Below are 19,999 nucleotides of genomic sequence, written 5' to 3' on the forward strand. Positions count from 1 at the left end.
GCATTGAACAGACGCACCCACGTACGCAGCACATCATGCAGGGCGGATGGGCGACCGCGTGAGGTGCAAAGAACTACTGCTTGCCTGTCACGTGATTACGGTGCATTTTTTTGTGAATTATCCGCTATATTTTTTTATGACTAGGCTTCAAGATTGTCACGTGACGCTCCCTCCTGTAGACCATAAACATAAAGATAGAGTTGGCTGCGCTGACCAAACCAGCCAGCGCAGATGTTTTCACCTCGTCCGCGCCCGAAGATTTCTTCTGGTTCGGGCACCAAACCCTTCCAGCCGAGGAACAGGATGAACTGTCGCGGTAACTGCTGATACCAGTTGAGTGCACCGCAAACTTTTCCTCAAGTACAGCACGGCAGTACCCTCAAGAGCTTCAGTGGAACGGTTCTTCAACATTGCCAACGAAGTGCTTACGAAGAACAGGGTTCGTCTGTCGGCCACCAACATCGAGATGCAACTCTTGCTGAGTTCAAAGAAGGGTCTAAACGTCTATGTATTGTTCATTTCGATGCTGTTTCTTGTGCAAGAAATTTAATTATTTTCATGCATGTGAGTAACTTTCTATTTGCACATCCGAAGCGCAGTATCCTGATTGCGCATTTGAAGACCGAAGTAGAAGGTGCCATATGTGTTGCACTTGTAACAGACGAGCACCAAAGTTGCAGTTAGACATGTCTGTAGTATGTGCGGTGCTCCCTGAACAAATTCTTCTAGGAGCGTTTCTTTGGATTCTTTTTATCACCAGATAATATGCTGTCGGCGATGTTGAAATTTGAATAATATACGTAGTTCGAGGCGAGTTTTAAATTGCTCACTTTATTTCGCCTCGGGATCCGACACTATATTTCAATTTTAAAAAAAATCTAATGTAACGTTAATGTAGCGACACGTTCCAAGGTTCGAAGTGTAACTGGAACGTGTTCCCTTCGCATTAAAGAACTAGTAACGGGAACTCGTTTCAATATTGGGAAGGAACGAGCTTTCGTTCCTGTTTTTGAGGAACGTGTACAACACTGCTTGTTAATGACCGTGACATATAAAAATAAGATTTTTTTTTCAAAATTTCTGTGCTTTTTTGGCCAATAATATCCTTAGTCGAGATAATGCACCAAAAAGACCGCAACTGTGATCTCTAAACTACACGTGCAAAGGGTCAGTCTGTTAACACCAGGTGGATCACATGAAATTTTAGTTTTTCTGGCTTGAAGATTTGCACATATCAATGTTGCAATGAGACATAATTACCAGGAAGCACATCAAGACGCACATTGTAATATTGAGAACATGGTAACTATAAGAACTGTACCACTTCACCATATGAAATTGGGCTACAGTTTTATGTAAAGTGCATGCTGTAATGCTCCATGTATTTCTGTAGGGCGTAGGACCCTCCATGAGCAGCATATTGCAGGTTTATTCGATTGAATCGTGTTTCTCCACTTATTCTCGGTGCACTGCACCTAGGCCCCCACTTCTCCCATCACGGCTGTGTTCGGAGGTATACAGTGACGCACACTGCACCCTGTTGTCGATAGCGCTGGGTGCAAGGTAAGGTACCGCAACGATACAATGCAGCCTTGAACCTCGCAGCAAGTGGGTGCAGTCTGGCGCACCACAACCTGCATCTTTTCGTGTGTGGTGGGGTGAACCTTTCTTGCATTGGAACAAACCTTACTTAAAAGGATGGTCCATTGACAAGGCCCAGAACGAATGTCGCGTGTCCTCCTTGACTGAAAGATCCGCATCGCTGAATTACACTGCTTAATGGTGTGAGTGCATGACTATAGTGGAGGAAGTAAGTGCAATGGCTGTACTTGTAGATGCACAAGTGCAAAGAGACCCGCTTCGCTGAATAATACCCAACCGAGTCTTCTGATCACTAATACTGCTCAATGGTGCCGCCGGTGCTTCCGATGGCTCCGGTGCGACGAACGACAATCGGAAAGGCTGTACTCAGATCGACGATAGGCATGGCTGGATGAGTTCATGTACTTCAAGTCTCTTGCATACTCCTGCCTTGAAGAATGCCTTGTATACTGAAAAGTACAAAAGGGAGACATTATCGGTCCCTATGTCCTGTTGTGTGACCCTTGCAAGTTTGAGCATATGTGCCAACAGCCAGAACACACTTTGACATTGTTATCGTGAGGTTATGATAAGTGGAAGACAAATTTGTCCCCCAGAGATCTTGACAAGATCTAGAAGACAGAACTGCAAGACTGCAATGACTCTACCCACCTTGCTCCCAGTCGCAGAAAAGAGTTTGATCACTCGGTACAAAAGAGGGTGGCATACTCATTTTATCAGTCAGTGTAGGCTAGATTCATTGATCACTTCTCATGCGACAGACAGGCATTTTGTTTATACTAAATGAAGCAGCTTCATATGCCAAAAAATAACGAGTAAAATATAAAGAACTGGAACACATTCAAATGCTCCTGTTGTTGTCCCCAGTGTGCTTCCCTCCTTTTGGATACGGCGCCGCACTGTAGCGTACCATATTTCCCGCTAATTGATTGCAAGAAACTAAGGTGGGAACAATCAGCCAAGGCTTGCTAATTGCTGATCACCGAAGAAACCGGATTTTTTACATAGCATTAAACCTGGCAACTCTTGCAGTTGTCTCGTGAAAAGGAAGTGCTTGAATCTTTGATCAGGTCATGAAATCTGCGATGTCGCACAGTGACAAACAGTGACAGCTCTCCGAAAGAGTAATGTATAACATTTGCTAGCTATATAGAACCATATCCTGCTGGCAAATTTTGGAGAATGCTTAGATGAGCTGCAGTTGATTCACGTTTACAGGCCACTGACTTAGCATTGTAGAATGGTACACCATGCGCATATGGCATGCGAAAAAAAGTAAAGTTGTGGCTGTGTGCTGTACTCGCGAAATATTGCATGATAGGGAAACATCAAAGTCTAACACCCCATATGTGAGTGCCATATAATGTCGCTACGAAACGGTCACTAAAGGTGGTACGAACTCTGATTTAAGTGTACGAGCCAAAATTAGGCCGGTGTCACACGAACTGGAGACGGTGCAAACGAAAGTGCGAACATTAGTTAGTCTGACATAGAGACGTTTCATTACTTCGGTATAGCTCATGTCCTTAAGTTAGAGTGATAATGAAGCGCACACTTTCTCTTCGATTGAGAAACGCAGCAATAATGTAGCAAGCAATGTGCTCTTCTCTGACGTGGATGTTCACAGCGAATCTATTATGGCCACATTTATTACAAGCTACCTGTCAGGCACAGTCGGCTGGCATACATGTCGGCTCAGCTTTAGACTTCGGAATGTTCTGCCTCCTGACAGGATCTAGTCTCAACTGCCTCCTCGCAAGATATTAAGGTGCCACTACAGGGTTAGGCATAGACGACTGCATGGACATGTAAATGAATGAAGCTGTCACTGATAACTCAGCAAAATGTATTCATGCAGCCTTTTTATGTGTTCAGTGCAGCAAGGTATTGAAACTTGTCGAACAAAAAAATATTCCTTCATAACCGCTACAAGCCACCGAAGAAACGTGGGAGGAAATGTTAATGGCACAGAGCCTGGATGATCAGCGAAGGCTGGTGGACTGGGCTTGGGCCGCGGAATTAGCCAACGGCTTTCAGGACTGAGAGAGCCGCCCACCTAGGGCGAAGAAAGAACACTTTCTCGCTGTTTCGCACAATAAACGTTCATTCCGCCTCCTTCTCCTAGGCTAATGCATATATACGAGGGTAAATAAAAAAAAAAAGTAAAGACGATTTTCCCGTAACATCTCTATTTCCACAAGAAAACAAGAACTCCACATCACTCTGCAGATATGCCCCCTGCACCAAAATTCAATTTTGATATCGTGCAATTAGCTTTTGTATCCCATTTCTGAAGGTAGTTTCTCACGAAACCACATTCGCATCCCTTGCTGGGCCTCGTCATCTGACTAGAAGCGACAACCATGCCGCGTCTCTTTCAAAGGGTATATGTGGTAATCCGAAGGCGCCAGATCAGTGGTGTACGGAGGATGGGAAAGTGCTAACAGTGGATGGTGGGTGTCCACCCTTTTGACTGCCCGCAAAGACAGAATACGCGCTACAGCATGTTGTTCGTCAATGGTGCAATCGAGGAGTGGTGCTCCATGAGACTCGACTGAATGAGGCAGTGGATAGTGGATATTTCTACTTCCACGTCACTCCGAGCATACACGTGGTGACGTCAGAAACACATGCACGTCTTCGTTTATTCCCGCGAAAACACAAAATTGCCTTTTGTTTTTCATTTACACTCGTACTACATATATCGCACAAAGAGGGTTTAACAAGTACAGTTGGATTTACAGTCGATCTGAACGCAGGGCATACCTCTCGTTTAGGCGATGGATGTCTTGTGCAACACTTGTCGACTGGGCTGTTACCACATGCACTGTGGCTATGGAGCGGTGTGCACAATCGGGTATTGCAGCTAGGAGGGTTCACGCTGAATATAAAATTCCCATTGCTGACACTGATGTTGACAATGGCTGTGTTCACAGTGGTGGACACCTGTTATGGAGGAAACATGCTTCGAGCAACTCAAAATGGGGCAATGCACTTTTTTGGTCAGTACTCTGCGACCTGGGATGACAAGCAATTATTGCCCAGTTGTTCACGGCTCTAGCAGTGGCCCTAAATGCCTAGCCCGTGAGAACGTTGCACAACTAAATCAAAACTTGGTCTTCCTCTTGTGACAATGAAACAAAAAGCACCCTTTTATAAAACAAAAGTTAGGAAATTATGTAGTATATTCTGTACAATCATTACGATTAGTTTTTTTTATCAGGAGCAGTGCCCTTATACAGACCAGAATTTCCCGCGGCTACAGGCGGCCGCCATGTTCTTGCCATGATAATGGTGAGGGGTGCTGTTGGAATTATTACTGAAAAGGGGGGGGGGGGGTAGTTGCAAAAAAATGAAGCCCTTCGATTGGGTCTCCCAATTGTTCTTGCTTACTGTATAGCGAGACTCGACTCTGACAGTCTTGATACCTTCCTAATGTTCTCTAAATTACGTATTGTCGCGGCTGAAGATGTCCCACATCCATGACCATGAGCGGTACCGGTTAGCACTCCCATGGCTAGCCTTAGTACACACAGCACTTACCCAAGAGAGTGAATGGGCGAATTGCCCCCACCATAGTTCAACTGCTAGAGCATTGTAGACATCATGCAGAGGTTGCTGGTCCAGCTCCCAACAGCAAGCTGTCTTTTACTGCACTTTCATTTCCCTTTTCCTTCTATTGTAAATTTGAATTAAGAAACCGTCAATTTATCCTATTTATTTTTGGGCTTCATTGTCTGTTGACTTAATGTGGTTTTTTTTTTGCTAAAAAAAGTCAAGCTCATCAAGATAATTTGATTCTTCTTTCTTTACAAGTGAGGGGCGTTTTGTGAAAGGCAAGGGCCTTTTGTGAGGCAGGGCATAGAAGGTTTTAAATGAAAGTACAGATATAGCGAGAAAATTGTACTGAGTATAGGCTAGTAAATTATCAGAAAGTGGAAACACACAGTGCTAAATTTGACAAAAATGGTGTAAAAGAAGCAAGTACCTGGCTGAACGCTTGAGAATAGTGCCATCTTGCTTTAGGCTCTCCGGAAGAGTTGAGGGCGATGCCAGCTGCCCAATAAAGAATAGAATTGTGCCACTGGTGAAAAAATGTGTCTATGTCATTATTTTCTTTTCTTGTCATTTTTATCCATCGCCTTTAATAATGGAGATACGATAGTTAAATATATATGCACGCTTCACTTTTAAAACGGCAGGCAGCTGAATCGCCAACTTTAAAGAGACAGACAACCACTCAGAACATGAATCGAGATACTCCGCTGATGGAAAGATTGCCTATCGTACTGGTTGAAACGAGCCATGTTTTTCTCATCAAACGTGAGTTTATATTTTTAATTCTTCACTAAATGTCGCCAAAAATGATCTTTGGTGCCCCAAGTGGCAAAAACTTGAAGATGCATAAGAGGTCTACCACGTGACCCTCTATTAGTGTACGCAGTTCCTGGTATTTTTATAAGTATTAAAATCCAGTACACTTTTTTCCGTTATAAGCTTTTCTAACTCACAATGTGCAGATAGGCCTTCGTTTGTAGCGAGCAGAAAAGTGGCGCTGCCTTCGCCTTCGTTTTCAATGAGTTGGCTTGGCTCGTCTATCGATTGAATGGCGACGACGGGGGCCAGCCAGCCATGGCGTAGGTGTGTACTTGGGGAAAACCGCGGTACAAATATAATAAAGGCCTGTACGATAACGCAAACTTATTGTGCCAGCTTTTTATTTTCAAAGTGGTTGAAAAAAAAAATCAAAATGCAGGTGGTTAACCACAGTTGCACTGACTCCTGTGAAAGCAGTACGATGGGCGCCGTTCACAATTTGTGAGGTGGGCTATCGGCATCGCTCTCATTTCTCAGCGTTGCTGGAGGAGGGTCTCTTGCTTTTTTAGAAGATGAGCTCGAAAAATTCAGCTTACAAAATATCCACGCGCTTTATAAGGTAACCGCTGCAGGTGTAAACACTACCGAGGGTGAGTGTTTCGTTGCGCCATAAAAAACTAGGTCCTTAAAGCATGCATCCAGTACCCTAGTAATGATGCGTATACATCATTACTGAACTATGACCTACTTGCGCTATATTTATGGCTACCACATTATGCAATTGCACTGGCACACCAGAAAGCCGAGTCAGCTAGTAGGCAAGCAACGTTGCAGTGTACTTATAATGTTTATTGGTTTAACAATGAATGTTTATATGTACTACACTGTGCAAAATCAAACTGTAGGCTATTACGATACAAATGAAACATCATTGGAAATTAAGCTATACTGTTTACTGCTAATAAACGTATTCCTGTTGCCTTGTAGGATGAAAAAAAGAATGCTGGGATGGGGCAGTTAAAGTGTATACACTGCAAATTGTAAATGTGTGTCAGTTGGGCAACAAATCGAAGACCAGAAAGCAGCTTGGACTGGTTTTGCAACACTAGATCTGAAGCTGCGTACGTATGGTGTGTAGATATGGAATCTTATATGACTAGTTGCATGCCTGTGCGTGGAATTGCTTTCGAGTACACCGAGGTGCACATTCATAGAAAATGCATGGCATTGAAAGTGCAGGAGTTTAGAGGTCGAAAACCCTTCTAATATTGCAGCCTCCATTATGCATGTATGCGGATAGTACGCAGGAAAATTCCATCCGGAAAAATAATTCACCAGTGTAGTAGCTGCTCTTCGCGGCCAAGAATACGGAAAGCAAAGGTAAAAAAAGTTTACAGCAGCTTTTTTTTTTTTTTTTTTTTTTTTGCCCTTGAGACTGCAAGCGTTGCTAGTGCACGCCAGTACAGTGAGTCAGTTTTGTACGGAGGTCGTTTGGCAACAGTGAAAGACCTACGCGAAAATGCGTGCCTTTGCTCCGCATTTCGCGAGTCAAGCAGCATCGTCAATTGCCTGAGAATTCGGGTCAGAGCGGGGAAGATTGAAATGCTTAAAGGACCCCTCACCAGGGGCCACTTGCACAAAGCTCTTAAGTCCAGTCTAAGTCCCGTCTCCAGAGCGATTTCAGTCTTTATGGAGTCTTATGCGGTGCATACAATGCGCGCTAACGATCGTGTCTGCTAAGTATTACACCGCTACGCACCGCGGAAAGAAGTTAAATTTCAAACTAAACGGCCGTTTTCCCTTCTGGTCGCGGGCGCCGCGCTCCCAGTCGGAGAGTCGACGTATATCACACAAGTGCGCCTACGTAGATCGCAATGCTGTGACGTCGCTCGTAGTGACACGTGACTTCGAGAATTATCCAAGGCAACATCAGTTATTTGTTCAATCTGTTCGTTCTGTAAACAAATTAAAGTTTAGAGAAATAATAAAACATACAAACCGAACGTCTGCGTGTTTTTGTTTTACTTCGCACCACAGCAAGAGAGATGCGCTTCCGTTTCGTCTGCTTGTTCCCACGTCGTGCAGTCGCGCGCGCTGACCAAGGTAGATATACCTGGTAGCGAAGCTTCCATAGAAGCCCATACGTTCAAAACATGGTTGCTTACCGGCGGTTCATGGGGCTTAGCGCCATCTGTGTGAGGAGGGAACACTTCCGGCGGAAGAAAAAATAATTTGACGTCATATCCGTCAAAAACAGAAGTGACGTCATTTTGTTCTCATAGGCGCGAAATTTGTTTTCGGAGGCCTGCCATTAGAGCTGTATATTCAAATGCCCCGCCATTCGACTTCATGGGCGTTCCGAGTTTTCAGCGCGAAAAGCGATGCCGGAAAAGATAAGCCGTACGGGTGTCGAAATCGCATCGCTGCACAGAACATACTTTCTTAGGAGGCCGACGAACACTTTGGGCGTAGATTGCGTTGAGTGCTCGTCCTTTCGTCGGACGCCAAGCCCGTCGGCCAGCGCTGTTGCGCGAAAACAACTAAGTAAACAAGTATCTGACGGTCGCTACTATTGCTTTTGACTGCACAGGTTAAGAAACAATAAAACTACCCGCGTCACCTAATTCAGGCAAACGTCGACATGCAACACAACACATGTGAGGGGGGCGTATTGTAACAGGTGAGCTTTACGAGCGCGCCTTTCCACGCACTCCCAAGAGTTGCATGGCATTGCAAGTGATAGCGGCGTCAACGCCCACCGCTATCGATGGGCGCTCTCACGGTGGGCCCTGAAAAAAGGTATATATTGATAATGATCTAGTAAAATACAGTTGTATCTTTTCTCGCCATGCATATATAAAATGAATTAAGAATTTTATTTTCGTTGAATGAACCTAACTGCGTCTCGCTTTAATTTAAAAACGCTTTTTTTCTTTCCCAGTGTTTATTCCCCCCCAACATAGTCGCGCTTCAATCGCTGCTCCCATAACCACCCTTGCTGATGTCGGTGACAATTGGTTCTGAACCGCTTTTCGCCCGAAGCTTCGCGACCTATGTGAATCGACCTTGCGCTGACTACGAAACTGTCATTTTCTACCGCGTTCCAGCGCGCGATCGTGCTCTGTTCTGCTTGCGTCTGCCTCAGTGTTGTGCGTTGGGCACTCTCGTGCACATCGTGCAAAATCGTATGCTGCGCGATTCAGGACAATCGCAACAGCTCGCGCTCGAGGCCGTCACCGAAAGTGCGCCGCACAGAAAAAAAAAAAAAAAAAAAAAAAAAAGAGGCTGGGCCCATGACGTATGTGTCACGCGATTCTCCGGCTTCGGCATGGGAGAACCAAGGGAGAGAACGCAGGCAAGAGAGAGAGAGAGAGAGAGAGAGAGAGAGAGAAATAACATTTATTTCCACCAGTCAATTAACGCCTCAGAAGATGGTCTTCCTCCGCAGCGCCTCTATCTGTCGGCCGGGATCCCGAAGGACTCAGCCGCAGCTAGAGCTTGGCTGATGATTTCGCGTTGAGTCTTGCTGTCCGGATTGCGTAGTAAGGCCTCCCAGGATTCTATCGTGTTTAAGCTATCATATATTGCTTCGCACCTCCACACCATGTGTACCATAGCTTGAGGACGCTAGACGGGGCAATGGGAGAGAGTCTCTCTCTTGGTAGTGGCGCTCGCCTCCGCTCCCTCAAGGGCTGTAGAAGATAGCGCTAACCTTTCCTATTCTCATAACGGACCACTTGGTATCATTAGGGAGCCTACGAGCGTTACATGTAGACTCCCTCGAAATCATGGATTTGTGGCACTGAAATATTTCTATCTTGGCAATTATCGAACCAATTTGAAAAATTCTCGCGGTAGAACGCTCCCTAGAGGGCACGTAACAACTTTCAGCATATAACCAAAACTTGCTATGCGACCTGGTGAGGAGCCCTTTAAGAGATAAAGGGGATTCCTGCACGAATATCTACGTAGCTGGATGCAGCCAAGATCCAGTATATTTCGAGAGTGGGTTGTGCACACGAGACAATCACGAAACGAAAGTAGCGACAGCACAGAGCACGGAGCTGCAGCACGCTCACTGCCTGCTGCTGCTGGCGTAAGCAGAACGTCGCCATAGAAAGGTGCGGCTTTGCCTTCACTGCAACCTCCCAGTTTCGGTTTCGCACGGTCTGATAGCCGAATTTCGTCAGGCCACAGTTCCACCGGTAATTGCATTTTTCCAGATCCAAAATTTGATATGGCTTGTACGGATAGCTCGCCTAAATTTTCCAATTACGATGAGCCCGCTGAAACTAAAAGTTTAAGAGTTAACGTATTTTTGTTGTTTAGTGACTAATTACAACGTATCACCCGTGTTACGGGCCGGGGTTTGGTGAACCTTCAACAGCGTCTGCTTGGAGCTCGAACCAGGTTGACCATCAGAAGGGGTCCGGCAGGAGAGACGAGGCGACGTAAAAACAAATACCACAAGTTTAATACATGGTTACGGGTGAGCGGTGTGCTCCAAAGAAAACGTACGAGAAACGTTCAGAGTGCATGCACCTGCACGCTAGGGCAAAGCAAAAGTTGTTCTCCACGTGGATGCTTGCTGGTTTTCTTATACCCTCCACCATACGGGCACTCTCCCCCTCTCGACTAGCGCCCGCTGCTGTCGCTCGCGGGCGCTAGTCGAACGCACTGTTGCGCACGTTCATACATAGAACTCGAGCAATCTGGCCAAATAGCACATATTTGTGCGCTAGGGGTGGCTCCTCATCCGCACAAAACATCTTGAACTGCTACAGCGTCCAGCGACCATTACATCCCCGCAAGGTTTAGTTTTGAAGATCACATACCTGGATGTCTGATCTCTGTATCCAAAGGCACCGGCTCCTGCTTCACCTTCTCGCATCGAACTACCGTGCCGTGCATCTTGCGGTTCGCTTCACTCCAGCTGCCTTCCCTCATGCTGTGGTCGAGCTGCGGCCGTATGGCTCTATCCGGTTTGTGCGCAGTCAGACTCGCACGAGTTGAGGGGCAACCGCGAGCACAGAACACAATAGTTTCAGTTTCGCCCTCTTATGGAACTTACGGTGCCATTTAATCCCTAGGTTCCCCAGATTATTGCCCCCCCCCCCCCCCCCCCCAAACCTAGTTTGTAATTCTTCTCTCTCTCTCTCTCTCTCTCATTAGTGACGAAAGGGAGACGCACGAACTCGCGGTAGGTTGTAGGACAGAGATAAAAACATATCGACAGCAACATGTTTTCCGGCGATATGAAACGCTTCGCAAATGGCTTCATATCTCCTGTGCCGACGGATCGATGCCGTCGATAACGGAGGCGCTTGAGCCAAAATGATAAGGACGGAATGAATTTGGATTAAAAAAACAAAACAAAAAGAACAATGGGACCTGTGCGAAACCGGGTGCTTATGTAAGCGACTGCGCTGAGCGCACCGATATCTCACCCTCCGCTGTTTCCATCTGTTCGACATTCTAAAAGCTGCTTGACCTACATACCCGGCGCCTCATCGGGACCTTACCAGAGCGCAGGCCACCGTCCTTCGCCAGCTTCAGACAGACTCTTTTCTGAGTCCGCACAGATTGGCGATTATCACAAATGTGGAATTTAACCCCATATGTCAAAATTGTAACATGAACGAATTGGCAACACAAGACCACATTCTTTGGGGATGTAGGGGTTTTCCTCCCCCAAATACGCTCTTGCCAGCCCCCTCCAAACTTACCTGGGAGACCTTACTTAGGACTGCCACCGATCTCAGGGAACAACTAAAAATCGTCACTTGGGCCGAGGGAGTCGCCCCCAACAGGGGCCACCCTGAGACCCCACAACGATTTGAAATAAAGATGTTGTAACCACCACTCACGGTGACCCATGACCCTACAGAAAAAAAAAATAGAAGAAATGGAATGTTCTCGTAGTAATTAACTTCAGTGCTTGCATCAGCGATGCCAACCTCTTGCGCCGAGGTGTCCCTAAAAATTGTCAGCGTTGTATATTTATGCGCGTTTCTTTTTCACGCGATACGATATATCCACTTCATGTCGTGCTCCATGACGATCCGACTGCACTAGTAGAAAAAAATTACGAAAGCTAATACCTATGACAAAGCAAAGACAAGCAGTCATCCTTTGTACTACCTCCAGCTCGCGCCTTGTCCAACTTTGTATCTATGTTTCATGCTGTGGATAGGGTTTGAAATTCGCTTTGAGCACTCAAGAGTGCACAATTATACATTGATAGTTTTCCTAAATGGAAACTCGCTATTACTCTAGGTGATGGCCTTTTCATATCAGCATAGGTCAAAAGAACGTTTAGCCTTTGCGAAACAACACAACCTATATTCTGAAGTGATTTAACCATATAACCATGTGTCAACAGCCTATACCTCTCCGCATCGGTTCCTATTTCAGCAGCCAAAAACATTCCCGACATCAACATTGAACACAAAAAAGAGCTCAGAACTTCTTGAAAGGCTGGGCTCTACATATTTCAGTCCAACGAGATTATTCTTCATTTGTAATGCTGCTGCACGTGTTTATAAAGAGTGGTTAGCGAGTAGAATATTTTGTTTCACTGTACTGACACAGTAAAAATATAGATACGTAAATCGTGTGGAACTCCGTGTTTGACATTATGTAAAAACAAAATTAGAACCTAAACACGAGTACTCGTTTTCTAGTGTAGCTGTCGTGAATATTCGTCCAACTACAGATTTGCGAATGCATCATTGCGAACCATATGCCAAACCAGGTTCCAGTCTTTACAAAATCCAGAGCTACAACTAAGCACTTGTATAGTTATATACGTATCAAAAGCTCCAGATCCCGGGAGAAATTCCTAGAGTTGACATCACTGCATGATAAATGAAATGATGCAAAGACCTAATTTAGCTTCAAGTTGCTCAAAAAGCCAGCGACTGAAGTGGTGCTTGCCACACCATTAATTTCACTCGCTGCTGACGCAAAAATTGTGGGTCCCGAATTTTCCCTTTCCTTTCTTTTTTTCTTCTTTTCTCGCTTTTATAGGTAGCCGTTGACTTCATAATTACAGCACGAACCCTCAACTGCCGCGCGACTGGCCGCTCGAGGCGCTTTGCCTGTATTCGCGGGCTTCTTTCACGCTCGGTAAAAACACTTTTATGCAGCGTATTTAGCATCAGAAAGCTGTATCGGGAGTTCTAAAGCGGAGCTTTATATGTCTATCATCATCAACATTGGCTCGAGCGTCGTCGTCTTCTTCCGCAGCTGGCTCGTTGGCGCCCCTCGGGTTACAGTGGCTGTACTCGGGTGGCGCTCGGGCTCGTGCCCCTGCTCCCGCGTTCGTCGTCGTCTTCCATAGCTGGCTGCGTTGCCGCTCATCATTCCAGCGTACAAATACACATCTGTCGTTGTAATGTGGAGGCCGCGTTTACGGTGGTATAGGCCATTGGTTAAAGGGGTATGAGCCATTTATTGTCTTACGTAACGGACAGATTAAATTTCGAAGCAATTTAATTTCGAAGAATCGCAAGCGGCAATGGCGGGCGAATGCTGCTAACCACGCCACGGAGCAAACTCGAGACATCGAACGTAAGCGGCAACGGCGGACTGCGGGCATACCGTCAGTGACGTCGTTCTCTCCGTTGCAGCCTAACGTGTGTGTAACCTCATAATTGAGAAATACTTTAATGAACCCTCGGGATTAACCCAGTGATAAACACCGGAGCCGCACGTTTCAGCTGCGCAGGTTAACCTTCTTCACGTAGTGGAAGGGCCGACGACTTTTTTTTTCCCTGTTGCTCTACAATTTTATCATTCACACTTTTCCTCTAATTATAATAGTTGAAAAGTTGATTAATTAATTAAGACTAATTATGTAATCAGGCGGAATGCAAAAAATGTAACCTGAGTATATCTCCAAGCGACGGCAAACAACATTACCTTTGTTCTGTCCAGCTACGTGGCATTTGCATATCTTTAAATCTTGGTGCATGATAGTTGGGACACCCTGTATATGTTTAGTGCGAATAGTCAGGTACGGCGTTCACTAGAATGAGTGATTTTCTGTGTCTTACCCGTAATCGAGCAGCAGTCAAAAGCGCCAGAGAGCCCTAAACAATCTACTATGTTATGTGACTTCTACGAACCAATTTAACTTTCGGTACCGATGCATATAGTGTGCTAAGAAGTCATGTCGCCACGACACACGGCTACAGTGTACTAGTACACTGTAGTACACTGTAACACGGCCTCCTTCTGTTCCCGTGATCGCTGTAGGTGCCCATATGCGAACACAGCCCGAAGAAATCCGCGCGGCACTCTCGTCTCTCTCGTCTATTTTTACGCGAAAACGTTTCTTGGCTAGATTGGCGAAAGCGCGCACCCAGCTGGGGTCCGCAAAAGGTAGCAAAATGCGTCCGCAAAAGCCGTGCCCAGAATAAAGCACGTGACCTCTCCGACCGGAATTGACGCCGGCGCCAACGCCTCCAGCCCGGCCCACATTCAGCGTTTTCACCGGCGTTTCCTGCCGTTGCGTCTCTCGGCGTCGTTGCATCAACGGCGCCGAAGAGGTCACCCACCCACATGAGACGCACGCAAACAGCGCCAGTCCAGCGTCGCACTATGTGACCAGACAGATTTAACCAGAAGCAGTGTGCAATGTCATTCAAGTGAACTATGAGAAATGTTCCCGATTAAGGTTTTTAAGCCCTGTTTATAAATCTGCGGCACACACACACATACACATAACACAAAAACATTCACGGCAGCGCGCTCGAAGCTACGAGCGGCTGCTTTCTCAGACGGCGCCGCCTCGCCGACTAGGGTGCCTCGAGGCACCCTATCGCCGACGAGACACTGGCGCCACATGGTGGCGCGCACGCGGAAGTCGCTTGCAAAAGTTGCCAGCAGCGCGGCCGCGGCCACACGCTGATTGGTCGGCGCCACGTTGGCGCTCATCGAGCCGCTACCGGCGGCGGCGCCGGCGCCGAGATCTCTGGTGTGCCTTGAGCACGACGTTTCGGCTTGGCGCCTCCCTCAGCGTCGACGCTGAGCGACGCCAGGTGACGAAACGCCAGGAAACGCCGGGAAAACGCCAAATGTGGTCGGGCCTTCCGCAGCAACAACGCGCGCTCAACCAACGCCTCCGCTCCACTCCGCCGCAGCAGAAGGGGAAGCCCCGACTCGAAGGGGAGAAGGAAAGCGGATTGGAATAGTGGGCGCAGTCAACATGTGGTCACCGACGTAGCATCTACAAAAGGAGCGCGTCCTCGCCCGCAGTCTCAGTTTGCCTTCAGCTTCTGTGGAGGTACAGTCGCAGCAGCATGGTTAATGATTCTGCAACAAGTAGCGGCAGTTATTGTGATGCCGAGGTTTTAGGCTTAGTGTCGACATCGGCAGATGACTCGTCATCGAAGCGCTCCCTCGACGAGGAGGACTCGGGGGACGGGCGTGAATTGAAACGTGTACGCTCTACACCCAGTTCACAAACTACGAAGAAGAAAAAAAGAAAAAAACTGCCAGCCCTTCCACTGGGGTGGAGATGGAAGACCAGCGAAGCTGTACTATGGTGGGAGTTATGTATTTCCAATTATGACTATTAACATGTGATGGTGTAATTGGTTATTTGAACTATTAAAGTATGAGAAATATATATGATCCGGTGGTTTTCATTTATTTAGGGACCAAGGACCTTATGGTCGCTACGGTACACCGCTATAGGGTGTACGGCTGTGATGAGCAGGTTCTTTTTAATATTTTCAGGCGGTTCTCTGAGGCGAAGCCTCCCAGAACCCAATCGAGGACAAAGCCGTTTGTTGAGAAACACACAAACTTTTAATAATTAAAACTAGAACGAAAAGAAAACTATAAACCAAACACACAAAGATAAAATGAAAACATGTAGCTCGAACGCCTAATGATATCGGGCAAGTTCGGGCAGGAAGCGGGCATGTGCGCGTGCTATAGTCTCGACGCGGAGTAGCGGAGACGAGACGACGAGATGAGCGGTGTTGGTCTCACCAAAGCTCGTGTCGGAACGTCGTAAAGGCTACCAGAGCGTGGCAGCGCTGGCTCGGTGGGAGAAGACAGGCGGCTCGGCAGCACGAGTTGACGGCGGCGGCGTCCTGGCCGGGCAGCTGGTCGTAGAGCTCGGGCCCGTAGCCCGACAGCTCTCGTTCTGCCCACGGGCGCAGACGCTCGCCGGCCTCGGGCAGCAGTTCTCGAACGGATGGAGTGGCGGCGCCCAGGAATGGGTTGGCAGGAGGCCCCGGCCGGGTGAAGTCCTGGTGGCTCGGGTCCGGAACCCGACGGCCGTCTTCAACTCCCGATCCGGTGGCCGACCTTGTCCTGGTGCCGCTTCTGGAACTCCTCCCCCTACTGCCAGCGCGGCTCCTTTTTCTGCTGCTCTGGTCGATTCGTCGATTTCTCATTGGCTGCTCGAGGCTCCGTGTTCCTCTGTGATTGGATTGGCTCTTTTCCTTTTGATTTCTTTTCTTTGCCGCGTGTTCACGCGCCGGACGGTCTTCGGCGTCGTCGTTTTCGGCGCGGCGCGGTAGAGCGGCACGCGCTCTCCTTGTCGTCTGCTTCTTGTTTGAAATGCAACGCACCTTGTCGCACACCACAAATATCACCGTCGCGGACCACACATCACATAAGCCCCTTTTTTGGGACAAGTTTTTCCACAGGAAAAACTGCCGGTCAGTGCGCGACACATTTCACACTTCAATCACTGTGTCTCCATCACCTATCCTTGGTCCAAACACAACAGCACAGTGAGTTGATATCATTATACTGATAGTCAGAAATAAAGTCCAGTGAGAACCCCAATCAGAATAATCATGAGCTGGCAAATTCAAGCAAGTGTAAAATAAGCACAGAAGAGAACATGTCAACCAAATGTACAGAACACTTGATGGCATTCAATGCACAACAGTGAAGTTTTGATGAACCGTGCTTAAGCAAAAGTACAATACACTTAAAAAGTTCTATTCAGTCCAGGGTCAGGTATCCAAAAAAAATCCAACCGGGGATCTACAGCATCGTCAGGTTACTCTAACCCACATTAGGCGAATCGCTCGTCGCTTGTGCGTTTGAGAAGACACCAGTGTTGCCATAGCAACGCGTTTTCGAACTGGCGAACATCTGTTCTTTCGAAAGACCTGACTCGGACGTTTAGCTGAAACGCCGAACTCTATCTGGTCGCGCTAGCATTTAGCACGTGTCTTAGCGGAAATTACCCCGCCTAACCCAAGAGAGGACTTCTCCGCTTCCTTGTTCATGGGGAAATGCAAAGTCGATGCCTCCCCTTCACATTCTCTAGGACGTGTATCAGGGAACTCCGAAGAGTATTCTTTAACAAAGTTGCAGGCCTCCTCAGCTAGCAGGCCCTTGTACCGACCTTGCGTGCATGCGTTGTCACTAAGTACCAACATGCTATGGGCCTTGTATTTAAAGTAACTGGCCTTTTCATTTGACTCTGTACAAGTCTCCTGGCTGTGTACTTCCATACTCTTGTACATTCCATATAGACCTATCGGGTCTTCAGGGACGCAGTCAGGCAAGCTCAAATTCTCTTGACGTGATTCATCTGGGTGGTCCTCGCACCTGACGAGGCCACTTGTCACCACTGCAAGGGGCACACCGGAAGAGTGGGGCAGCATTTCATCGCTCGCCTCGCACTCTTCGAAGTCATTGGCATTGCGAACTTTTGCCCAATCAGTCGGGCTTTGTAGAGGCATCTGCGCCTCTTTATGCGATGTGCTTTCAACTGCACTGGTTCGCAAGCGTACCTCCTTGTCGGTGGTGTCCTCTTCGAGGTCACTACCACTGCGCACCGTTGCCCAGTCAATCGGGCTTTCTGAAGGCATTTGTGCCTCTTTATTCAAGGTGCTTTTACTAGCACAGATGCGCATGGGTGCCTCGATTTCATGAGAAGCTGCCTGCTGTCTGCTCCCTGAGCTATCCTCAGCCTCCAGGCTGGTTATTATCCTGTTCATTTCTCTGCTGCCCTCTTGTTCAGTGCACAAAAACCCGTGACGGCGTTCGGGGCACTCCCTAGACAGAGATTTCGAACTGCTGAGCCTGGATCCCGCGTCAAACGCTTGCTCAATAAAGCTTGTATGGGACTCCAGCTCGCGAATCTCTCTCAGGGAGCGTGCCCGTTCCGCCTCTGCGACCTTGAGACGCAACTGCAAAACACGTGCCTCGCGCTCAATCTGTTCTCTTTTCGCTTCTCGTACTGCGGCCCGTTCTTTTCGTTCTGCAGCCCGTTTTTCTCGCTCCGCAGCGCGTTCTTCTCGCGCTCGCGCCTCCCGCTCGGTGAACCACGCTTTTAGCTCTGCTCCCTCTAGCCCCATGCGTTCCGCTAAAGCTAACAGCTCTCGCGTGCTAGCCATGGTTTCAAGCTGTTATAATCGACAAGGAAATCCAAACAAACGGCTTTGTCCTGTCGCGCGGACGCCAATTTGTGATGAGCAGGTTCTTTTTAATATTTTCAGGCGGTTCTCTGAGGCGAAGCCTCCCAGAACCCAATCGAGGACAAAGCCGTTTGTTGAGAAACACACAAACTTTTAATAATTAAAACTAGAACGAAAAGAAAACTATAAACCAAACACACAAAGATAAAATGAAAACATGTAGCTCGAACGCCTAATGATATCGGGCAAGTTCGGGCAGGAAGCGGGCATGTGCGCGTGCTATAGTCTCGACGCGGAGTAGCGGAGACGAGACGACGAGATGAGCGGTGTTGGTCTCACCAAAGCTCGTGTCGGAACGTCGTAAAGGCTACCAGAGCGTGGCAGCGCTGGCTCGGTGGGAGAAGACAGGCGGCTCGGCAGCACGAGTTGACGGCGGCGGCGTCCTGGCCGGGCAGCTGGTCGTAGAGCTCGGGCCCGTAGCCCGACAGCTCTCGTTCTGCCCACGGGCCCAGACGCTCACCGGCCTCGGGCAGCAGCAGTTGACAATCGGGCAGGGTGGCGATGCCCGGGAAGGCAGGCGGCTTGGCAGCAGGGGTTGACAGCGGCGGCGTCCTGGCCGGGCAGCTGGTCGTGGAGCTCGGGCCCGTAGCCCGACAGCTCTCGTTCTGCCCACGGGCGCAGACGCTCGCCGGCCTCGGGCAGCAGTTCTCGAACGGATGGAGTGGCGGCGCCCAGGAATGGGTTGGCAGGAGGCCCCGGCCGGGTGAAGTCCTGGTGGCTCGGGTCCGGAACCCGACGGCCGTCTTCAACTCCCGATCCGGTGGCCGACCTTGTCCTGGTGCCGCTTCTGGAACTCCTCCCCCTACTGCCAGCGCGGCTCCTTTTTCTGCTGCTCTGGTCGATTCGTCGATTTCTCATTGGCTGCTCGAGGCTCCGTGTTCCTCTGTGATTGGATTGGCTCTTTTCCTTTTGATTTCTTTTCTTGCGCCGCGTGTTCACGCGCCGGACGGTCTTCGGCGTCGTCGTTTTCGGCGCGGCGCGGTAGAGCGGCACGCGCCCTCCTTGTCGTCTGCTTCTTGTTTGAAATGCAACGCACCTTGTCGCACACCACAAATATCACCGTCGCGCACCACACATCACAACGGCAAAGGTTGGCACGTTCTCCATAAACACGTCACCAACGCCGCGCGCGTTCGGTGCGCACGCGGGAAAAACGCCGCCGCCGTCGACAACAGTTCTGCGCGTTGTTTGTGTGACCGCACACAACCGCTGTCAAAACGCTGGCGCGAGCAAGCACCCGGGCAGCAGCGGGCGAAGGTTCATGCGGGCTATCGCTTCAACTGAAACTGAGCGGCGAAAGCACAGCGCATACAAAGGTAGGAGCCGTGTTTATAGTTTATAGATATAGATATACTTCGTTTATAGATATACAACGTTTATAGATATACTTCTATAAACGCTGTATTGCAGATCGCTTTCAAGATACGGTGCGCGCGACCGCCCGGCGCCCAGAGAGAGTCGGCAGCAGAGACCGGCAGGGATGCGCGCATGCGCCGCAGTTGGAGAGTGGGCACGCACACGCACAGTCCAGGGTGCCTCGATGCCCTCCTCGCTCACCCTTCCCTTCCACTGGGAAGTCGCGTTTGTTCTCCGCTGTGCGTTCACTCCCCGTGAAAGCGCGC

General features: G+C 48.4%; 1 protein-coding gene across 3 annotated transcripts; it reads right to left on the reverse strand.

The window, feature by feature from the left end:
• Window positions 1–967: 967 nt before the first annotated feature.
• LOC119462154 (uncharacterized) lies at window positions 968–10,980 on the reverse strand. Of its 3 annotated transcripts, none has more exons than XR_007468353.1 (4): window positions 10,755–10,980; window positions 5,591–5,686; window positions 4,369–4,548; window positions 968–2,051 (listed from the first exon to the last, which is right to left on the reverse strand). XR_007468353.1 is itself a non-coding variant. In XM_037723499.2 (4 exons), the coding sequence occupies exons 1-4, from the start codon at window positions 10,864–10,866 to the stop codon at window positions 1,905–1,907; spliced, it is 507 nt and encodes a 168-aa protein (XP_037579427.1). In that variant the 5' UTR covers window positions 10,867–10,980; the 3' UTR covers window positions 968–1,904. The 3 variants fall into 3 exon arrangements, 2 of the variants coding, with proteins under 2 accessions (XP_037579427.1, XP_049528388.1); XM_037723499.2 differs by having other exon boundaries at window positions 5,591–5,658; XM_049672431.1 differs by lacking the exon at window positions 4,369–4,548 and having other exon boundaries at window positions 5,591–5,658.
• Window positions 10,981–19,999: the final 9,019 nt, after the last annotated feature.

Source organism: Dermacentor silvarum, chromosome 8, assembly GCF_013339745.2.
Source record: "Dermacentor silvarum isolate Dsil-2018 chromosome 8, BIME_Dsil_1.4, whole genome shotgun sequence".
In the NCBI taxonomy this organism is placed as follows: Eukaryota; Metazoa; Arthropoda; class Arachnida; order Ixodida; family Ixodidae; genus Dermacentor; species Dermacentor silvarum.